General features: G+C 52.6%; 1 protein-coding gene across 4 annotated transcripts; it reads right to left on the reverse strand.

Moving 5' to 3' along the window:
• Positions 1–1,656: 1,656 nt before the first annotated feature.
• Positions 1,657–9,482, reverse strand: RINL (Ras and Rab interactor like; the record flags this gene model as incomplete). Of its 4 annotated transcripts, none has more annotated exons than XM_079759640.1 (12): positions 1,657–2,495; positions 2,578–2,741; positions 2,901–3,059; positions 3,294–3,611; positions 3,993–4,391; positions 4,475–4,621; positions 4,898–4,962; positions 5,047–5,119; positions 6,072–6,174; positions 7,780–7,923; positions 8,138–8,226; positions 9,320–9,482. In XM_079759640.1, 8 exons carry the CDS (start codon positions 5,088–5,090, stop codon positions 2,439–2,441), a joined length of 1,353 nt encoding a protein of 450 aa, XP_079615766.1. In that variant the 3' UTR covers positions 1,657–2,438. The 4 variants fall into 4 exon arrangements, with proteins under 4 accessions (XP_079615766.1, XP_079615765.1, XP_079615764.1 ...); XM_079759639.1 differs by having other exon boundaries at positions 7,780–7,939; positions 9,320–9,391; XM_079759638.1 differs by lacking the exon at positions 9,320–9,482 and having other exon boundaries at positions 2,901–3,032; positions 7,780–7,939; positions 8,138–8,274.
• Positions 9,483–9,489: the final 7 nt, after the last annotated feature.

Consider the following 9,489-nt stretch of genomic DNA (forward strand, 5'->3'; position numbering starts at 1 on the left):
TTGGGTTTCCCCGGTAATGGAGGAAGCCAAGCTTTCCGCACACCCTGGCCAGCCTAGGCCTCCACTTAAGGCTACAAAGTTTTAATTATAGGAGATAAATAAATCCCCCCCCAAAAAATGGCTGTGGCCATGGAGCAAGGAGGCTTGGCTCCGCTCAAGGCTACAAAGTTTCAATTATAGAAGATAAATAAATCCCAGATACCAGGGCCTCCACTTCAGTCACCAGGGGGCATGGCCAGCCTGTAAACCACCACAGGCCCCTCGTCCAGGCTGCCCCACACCCCAAGGGAACCCCCACCCTGATCCAGGACACCCTTCAGGGCAAACCAGCTGGCCCCCACCAGTGCACCAGGCCTCTATCCTATCTAATAAAAGAATAATATGCAAATTGACCATCACTCCAACACACAAGATTGCTGCCCCCATGTGGTCAAAGATGGCTGCCCTCATGTGGACATAAGATGGCCACCACAAGATGGCCAGCAGGGGAGGGCAGTTGGGAGGGACCAGGCCTGCAAGGGAGGGCAGTTGGGGGCGATCAAGCCTGCAGGGGAGGACAGTTAGGGGTGACCAGGTTGGCAGAGGAGGGAAGTTGGGGGCGATCGGGCCTGCAGGGAAGGGCAGTTGGGGGGGGGGGGACCAGGCCTGCAGGGGAAGGCAGTTAGGGGTGACCAGGCCTGCAGGGGAGGGCAGTTAGGGGTGACCAGGCCTACAGGGGAGGGCAGTTAGGGGCAAACAGGCTGGCAGGGGAGCAGTTAGGCATCAATCAGGCTGGCAGGGGAGTGGTTAGGGGGTGATCAGGCTGGCAGGCAGAAGCGGTTAGGGGCAATCAGGAAGGCAGGCAGGCGAGCAGTTGGGAGCCAGCAGTCCTGGATTGTGAGGAGGATGTCCAACTGCCCGTTTAGGCCTGATCGGTGGGATCGGGCCTAAACGGGCAGTTGGACATCCCTCTAGGGGTCCCAGATTGGAGAGGGTGCAGGCTGGGCTGAGGGACCCCCCCCCCCCGCCCCATGCATGAATTTCATGCACCGGGCCTCTAGTATCTATTATAAAGGAACTCTCTTGGACAAACCCCTCCAAAAACACTCCCTAATAATTCCCCTGGTAGAATTATATATAGATCTAATCTAGATGAGTATTTTAGATGAATATTGTCTAAATATAGGAATAGATGTAATTAACTGCCCAGAAGAAAAATTAGAACTTCTGGATAACAGTAGATATTTGTTCCCCCTCAGATCCTTCCTTGTCTAATAGTAGACATTTTCTGTTTCTAATCAGTGTTACTGGTTTAATATTGTTACTTTTGTTCCTGGTATGTAAATGTTATATTAGATGTAAAAAAAAAACAACCCAAAAGTTAAGACAAAAAGACTCGAATCATGGTGGCTCAAAAATTAGAAAAGATCCAGAATACTTTTTAACGAAGACATATAGAATCTGACTGCCTCCCATTTACCTTCCCTTTAAAATATATATATATATATATATATATATATATATATATATATATATATATATATATATATTATTGATTTCAGAGAGGAAGGGAGAGGGAGAGAGAGATAAAAACATCAATGATGAATCATTGATCGGCTGCCTCCTGCACGCCCCCTACTGGGGATCGAGCCGGCAACCCAGTCGTTGAGCGTCGACCTATGAACCAGGAGGTCATGGTTTGATTCCAGATCAGGGTAGGATGTATTAGTTTCCTGCGGATGCTGTAACAAATTACCACAAACTTAGTGGCTTAACAAAATCCACACCAATTTATTATCTTGCAGTTCTGAAGGTCAGAAGTCCAAAATAGAGCTTACGGGTCTAAAATCAAAGGCTGAGTTCCTGCTGGAGGTTCCAGGGGAACATCCACTCTTGGTCTTTTTCAACTTCTAGAGGGTGCCTGCCTTCTTCAGCTCCTGGCCTTCACTCCAACCTCTGCTTGCATCATCGCATCTCTTCCTCGGACTCTGAACCCTCCTGCCTCCCTCTTATAAGGACCCATGTGATTATATAGGACCCACTAGATTCCAGGATAACTTGCCACCTTAATATCTTTAATCACATCTATAACATCTATTTTACCATGGAAAGTAACATAGTCACAGATCCAGGGGACTAGGAAGAGGACATTGGAGGAGGGGGGTGCCTTATTCTGCCTTCCACAGGGAGGTCAAGGGAGAGGAGTTATAGTTGCAGACAGTTGTGTCTGAGGGAACCTCACTGAGACTGTGAAATCTGCCTCCTCAAGAGCTGAAGGGAGGGAGGGAAGGAACAGTGAGGATATTAGGGAAGGGCATCCCAGGACGCAGGAACAGCCAATGCAAAGCCCCAAGGTAGGCTCTTCCCTTTTCCTGGGACCGCCTCTTCCTTGCTGCTCCTAAACAACAGGTGCCTCTGCATCTTGCTTGAAGAGCAGAAAGGTTTGAGATCCCTATTCATCATCGGTCTCTTGGCACAGTCAGTATTTCCCAGGGTTCCTCAAAGGGCAGATCAGGCTGGGGGGACAGGCAGGAACCTGGATCAGAAAGGCAATTGGGCCAGTCCCCCCCTCTACCCGCAGTCCAACCCAGCGGTCACCTGGGCTCTGGAGTGGCCCTGCCCCTGCAGCGTTCGCCTGCGATGCCACTGGCACAGAGAGGCACTGGCCTCGGAACTGAGCTCCTGGGGCGCGCGTCCAGCTTCGGGCTGATAGTGGGCTATGTGGTGCAGGGCCCCAAACCACGTGGTCAGGTAGTAACCAACTGGGGGCAAGAAGAAGGGGTTGGTGCAGCTCTCCCGGCTTTCCTGGTGGCCCGAAGGCCCCTGCCGTTTGCCAGCTTTTCCTCCTGTTGCAGGGTGAGGCTGTTTGGGGTGCCCCCCCCCCCCCCGTTGGGTCCTGAGGTCTGGGGACGGGGGCTCACCTTCTCCCAGTAGCTCTTCAGGATCCAGGAGCTCCATAAGAAACTCCACGTCCAGCTGTGTCTCCCCGATGTCCGGACTCCAGATAAGCTCCTCAGTCAGCGCCGGCAGGAAGGCGTCGGCGCCCAGGGGCTCTGGGGACGCCAAGGGCAGGCCCTGAGCTGGACGGGGATGTGCAGGCCCCTTGCATCCGATCCCCAGGACAGTGAGCGCTGGCTGCCCCTCACCTTGCTTGGGGTGTAAACGCCTCTTACCCAATCTCCAGGCCTGCATAGACACCTCCCATAGAGCATGCCACCTCGCCCCTGGACGTGCACACAGGCACCTCCTAAATGGCTCCTACAACCCTCCAGGGCGGCCCACATCCAGGGAGGCGCAGACTCCTCCTCCTTTACCTTCTTTCTTGCCCGAAGCCAGGCCCTCGTAGATGTCACTGCACATCGCCAGCAGCAGCGCCACCTTGCGGCGTGGGGCATAGGCCGCGTGGAGGTGCTGGAGGCGGGAGTGGATGCGACTCCTCAGGGTGGGGGCGGGGCCCTGTCCCTCAGGCCCCGCCCCCTGAGCTCCGGGAGGCCCCGCCCCCGCCCGCAAGGCTATTTGTTGCCTCCGCAGTCGCCTCAGCTCTGGGGCCCTGAGCGTGCGGAGTCGTGTCCACAAGGCCGGCTTCAGTGGTGCCAGGACTGCCCGGCACAAGGCCGCCTCCACCGCGGGGCCTGCGAGGGGCGGAGTGAGGGAAGAGGAGCTGACCCACACCAACCCGCTCGCTCCACCCACCCACCCTGGCCTACCGCCACCCCTCCCTAACTTCTGCCACCCACAAGTGTAGACATGGGTATGAACACATGTGGAAGAGGAAGGCTGGGTGTGAATACGCATGTGGGAGAGGGAATCGTGGCTGTCACACCTGTGTGAGATGGAGAATAGGTGGCACTACCCATAGGAAAGGGCGCGTGAGTGGAAAAGGAAGCAGGTTGCACAGGGATAGAGAGGAAGAACTTGGGTGTGAACACATATGTAGGGCCAAGGGATGGCACATATATGAACGATGTGGGCTCAGGGAGTGGCTATAAATTCCCTCCCAGTCCTCCTATTACCAAGATCCTCCTTGTTCTTCTGGGGGACCCCAGGCCCTCTGCTTCCAAAGATAGCCCTGACATTGGGGTCCTTTGCTAAATGATCCTGGAGGTCAATAAGGAGGTGCCGCACATCCTGGAGCAGCTCCATGGCGGGGTCCCCAGGCCTGTGGGGGCCCTCAGCTTCTGATGTGAGGCGTGCCTGAAGGCCTCGGAACTGCTTGGCCACATAGCTGCTCCGGGCCCTGGCCAGAGCCTGGACATGACTAGTAAGCACATCCTCAGGTCCTTCTTCTTCTTGGTCGTCGTCCTCCTCCTCCTCCTCCCCCAGGCTGGCCAGAGCTGGCCCAGGAGGGTGTGCTTCTGGGCTGAGCGGGCCTTCCACCCAAGAGACCCGATGAGGGGCGCTGTTCCTGGGGGCTGCATGTGAAAACAGGGCTGGTCCCACGGAACAGCAGCAGCAGCTTCCTCATCTCCAGGACCCCGCGCCCTGCCCGGCTCACCTGGATCACTTCTCTGGGTCGTTTCTGGAGCTGTCTCTGGGGGAGATAGCATCCCTTGCCCTCTGTGGGTCTCCAGGTAGAGCTTGTTCACCACAGAGATCATCCTCTCGGAGGGGTTGAGTTGGACACTGCCATTCTGCAGAGTATCTGACGGCCAGCAGAAGTGAGGTGTCCCAGATGTCAAAGGGCCTGCCCTGGTCCCTTCAGTGCACCAGGAGACTTAGTTCCCAGCCTTATTACTGAAAGAGCTGTGGTTTGGGCCTTGGCTCAACCTTATTCAGGCCCAGGAGTCCCACCTCCAGCTCTCTCAGACGCCCTTCCTTACCCTCCCTCAAACCTAGTAGTTGGTCTGCCAATTGCCATCCTCCGGGACCAACTAGGCAGAAAGCTGGTCTCTCCCTCCCTTGGAGAACCATGCCTCACCTGTGTGTTGTTCCCCAGACCCTAGAGCGGGAGGGGGCAAGAGCAGTGTTCTGGGCAAAACATCCCTGAGGAAAGAAAAGTAGGAGCTACAATGTGGGTAAGGTGTCTTAGGGAAGGATCCCCCTCAGCCCTTTTGATGGGACTTGTACCTGCTGGCTGACAGGAAGGCCAGGAGACGGGGAAGGTCTGGCATGCAGAGGTGAGAGGATTCCAGAGACACACCTAGGGGAGCGGGCCAGGAGGGACAAGTTAGAAAACATGAGGGGTGGCAGCCTCCTCTTCCCTGGGACTCTCTCTTTCCAAGTCCTGAACCCCCAAGAACCTTCAGAACAGGGGAATTTCTGCTCCTTGGAGTCCCCATATTTTCCTGTGTCTTTAGGCTTGCATCCCACTTATGCCACCAAATATTCATTCATTAGACATATAAGTATGTCTTGAACACCTCTTCATTCCCAAATACTGGAGATACAGTTGTCAAAAAGCAGACATAATCACTGCCTTCCTATGGCTTACCTTTCAGTAGAGGAAGACAGAAAATATATGAGTAGAAAAATAAAGGTAAGTGAAGTATATTGTATTGAATGCTATAGACAAAATAGAGTAATTGACAATTACTAGGGCTATCTTAACTGTGGTGGTCAAGGAAGGTTACATTTCCACAGAGGGCTGAAGGATGGAAACTAAATCAATCATTCAAGGAAGAGCATTAATTTGGGGCAAACAAATGCAAAGGCCCTGAGGCTAGGAGTGCTCAAGGAACAGAGAAGAGTACAGTGTGGCTGGAGCAGAGTGAATGAAGGGCGGCAGCTGGAGAGGTGGGCAGGTTGGCTACTGAAACACCTTCTAAGCCATGAGGAGGAGTTTAAATATTTAACTAAGGATAGTGCATATCCTTTAAGAGTTTAAGGCAGAAATGTATAACATCTGATTGACAGAAATGCTACTTTGGCTGCTGTGCCCAGAATGGATTGCAGGAAGGAAAGGGTAGGCAGGGGGATACCAGAGAGGAGGCTACTGAAATTGTCTGAGAAAAAGGTGATGATGGCTCGGACTAGGGTGATGAAGGCAGAGAGGACTGGGAAGATTTGGGAGATGCTTTGGAAGTAAAGTTGACCATTCTTGATGATAAATTTGCTATTGCTATTGACTATAAACTCGGGGGTAGGCACCTCACCTCCAGGAAGCTTCTGGATCTGGTAGGTGCTGACTTCCCCTGGTGAAGGTCCTGTCCTCAACACCAGGACCTGGCTGGGTTCATGTCCTGTGACCAGAAAACTCTGTGGGGGAGGAGACAAAGGTCAGCATGAAGAGGATTTGTGCAGATGTGTTACTTCTGCCTGCCTAGCATCTATTTCCCTCATTTAGGGCTCCACACTCCAAGTTTCTTCTAAAGAACCCCACTCCTTCTCAGTCAGTGTGGGTGGGCTGACTCCCCACAAGTTCTCACAGTGGGTCCGTGATCTGAGCTAGCTAATAGGATGACAGTGCTCTCTGACCACTGTGAGTAGTTCAGAGATGGGCATGTGACCCAAGCTCAGCCAATGGGAATCTTCCGCAGGAATTTTGCTGAAGCTCTTTGGGAAGAGGCCTTTTAATTTTTATTTAAATAGTTCATTGATTTTTACAGAGAGGAAGAGAGAGGGAGAGAGAGAGATAGAGAGAAACTGATGCGGGAGTGTAACATTAACCCCTCTTCCCACCCCACCTCCCCCACTTGGGGATCAAGCCTGCCACCTGGGCATGTGCCCTAATCTGGAATCAAACCAGCATTGGCAACACCCAACCGACTTAGTCACACTGGCCAGGGCAAGAAGCCTCTTTTTACAATGGCGTTGCTAATCTGTTGCGATGTGGTGCTGCGCTAGGGACAGCCATCTCAGACACCATAAGGAGAGAGCTCCCTCAAGGAGGAAGCTATGGGAGACCCGTTAGTTGTCTTATCCAAATCTATCCCCTATTCCTTGCAGACCCCCAACTTTGTTCAGGGCATTAATATGCACAGCCATAGAAGATGAATAATAGTTAGATGCCACTTAAGCTGCTGAACTAGAGCCAGCAGTTGCCTTTCTGGTTGTGTTAGAAAGATAAACGCTGTCCTGGATGGTTAGAGCATCAGTGCACACACCGAAGTGTCGTGGGTTCGATTCCAAGTCAAGGGTGCATACCTAGGCTGTGAGTTAGATCCCCGGTTGGGTCGTGTGCAGGAGGCAATCAATCACTGTGTCTCTCTCACATAGATGTTTCTTTCTCTCTCTCTCTCTCTCTCTCTCTCTCTCTCTCTCTCTCTCTCTCTCCATCCCTCCCTTTCACTCTCTCTAAAAATCAATGGAAAAAAAATATCCTCAAGTGAAGATTAATAAAACAAAATTGCAACAATAACAAAAAGAAATAGCTGGCCGGCATGGCTCAGTGGTTGAGCATCAACCTATGAACCAGGAGTTCAAGGCACATGCCCAAGTTGCAGGCTTGATCCCCAGTGTGGGGCGTCCAGGAGGCAGCCGATCAATGATTCGCTCTCATCATTGATGTTTCTAGCTCTCCCTTCCTCTCTGAAATCAATAAAAATATATTAAAAAAAAGAAATATAAATGCCTATTTGTTTAAACTATTATAGAATGAGCATTTGTTACTTACAGCCCAAAACATTCAGAACTCCCCACAGTTTAAAGCAAAGCCAAGAAATAGGATGAAGAGAACTGTATAAGTTGTCTGATACTCAGGATCCAGGCGTTCCTGAGATTCTGGGGTTTTCAGTCATTTGAATCAATAAGTAGCCTTTTTGGTTTGGCCTGTTTGTGTATGTCACTAGCGACCAGCGGAGTCCTAACTGATCCACGGTGTCCTGAGAGGGTCAGAAAGGGTCTCCAGCTATGAGTACTCACCCCGGGTGGCCACAGCTCCAAAAGGGCTTCTGCAGCCTGGGCATCCAGCTCTGGGATCTGCCACACTCCCCAGGTCCTCTGCAGTCGAAGAAGGGGCTCTGGGGCCCTGAGAACCCCTAAGCAGGTCTCTCCTGCCCCATTCTCCTGTGATGGGACCAGTCTGGGAAGTGCAGGGTCCAGGAGACCAGGGGTCAGAGATGGGCAGTTGGACCCAGGTGGGATCAAAGGTAGGAAAGGAAAGCCTAGGGGTGAGGGGTCAGAGATGGGGTGAGGGGTCCTGCGGGGGACACCAATTGGATGGGAGGGGTTTCTGAATCCAGGGGCAGGAGATGGGTACCCCAGGCCCAGCAGTGCTCACCTCTCCCCATTGGTGGGGCCTGCCAAGGCTTGGTCCTCTGGCTGGGCCATCCTCAGGATGTGGGAGGCCGGCAAACCATGGCCTGGCCTCTGGCAGGGAGGAAGATAAGGCTGCTCTAGTTCAGGGGTTATGTTCATAATATTTACAACCAACGTGGCAGAGACCCTGACCAATCCGAATGGACCTACGGCTCCTTGCTGTGCCAGGTGTGAATTCTTTCACCACTGGGTGGTGGTGTGCTCTGGGCATGCCCGGAGGAAGGTCAGTGTGTCTTGGGGTGGGGGGAGAGGGAGAGGACTCAAAATGACAAGCATTTACCAAATGGTAGGGAAATATTTCAGGTTTTAATATCTAGTGCAGCCGTGTGAATGTGGACCAGCTGAGTAACAAGCCTAGCCAAAACCCAGTGCTCAGTAGGCTCCATGAGACAAAAGTTATACAATTTCCCCTCCTCCTCCCTACCCAGACCACAGAGGGGCCCTCAAATATTGCCCCATTATTATTTTTTTTAATGAAAAACTTCAAACATTAAAAAAAACACAAAAAAACGGATAAGAATTTATAGGGAACTCTCATATGCCCACTACCTAGATTCTGCCATTATTTTAATCTTTGCTTTCTCACATAGCCATCCCTCTATCTGTCCATCGAACCCCAACTCTTAAGCAGGTACAGAGTCCTAGAGTGGGTTACTAGTTGAGGTTACCAGTTGAGGTGGGCATTTTTGAACATTTCCCCTGTAGCACTCCCAGGAATAGGAAACCTGGGTCCATGCATCCAGGCACCCATGCATCCCACAAATATTGAGTACAGGCCCAGAAATAGGTGCCTGTGGCCTGGGGACAGAATAGGCCTGCTCTCAGGGGGCATCCATCTTCTTGGGGTGGGTAGAGAAGATGGATAATAAACAGCTTAACAAATCAATCAGCCCGCTGACCAGAAGTCCAGGGTGTTAGGAAGGGGGAACCAGAGCAGGTGCCCTGTCCAGGGAGGAGCAGGCAAGAGGGGTGGGGGAAGGAGGCAGATGCTCACCTGGGTCCCAGGAGACGGGGAGGAGGAGGTGGTTGGTGCTGGGCAGAGCAGGATGGGGAGCTGTTTAATAATACCAAAGGAGGCACGGGGTGGGGGGGATCGGGGGGGGGAGATGATAATGCCAGCTGCTGGGTCCCTGGGGGCCCCTACCTGTTCTCCGAGGGGAGGCCTGAAGGAACAGGAAGTGAAAGTGTTTCTTCACAGAGAGGAAGCTGAGCTGGCTGGAGGGGGGGCGGTGGAGAGGGAAGAGGCGGGGCTGGGGGGGGGGGGTATCTGAAATTGACCTTCCTGCCTCTTTCTGGGGCCTTAGGCCTCAGGTA

The sequence above is a fragment of the Cnephaeus nilssonii genome (assembly GCF_951640355.1).
Source record: "Cnephaeus nilssonii genome assembly, chromosome: 20".
NCBI lineage: Eukaryota > Metazoa > Chordata > Mammalia > Chiroptera > Vespertilionidae > Cnephaeus > Cnephaeus nilssonii.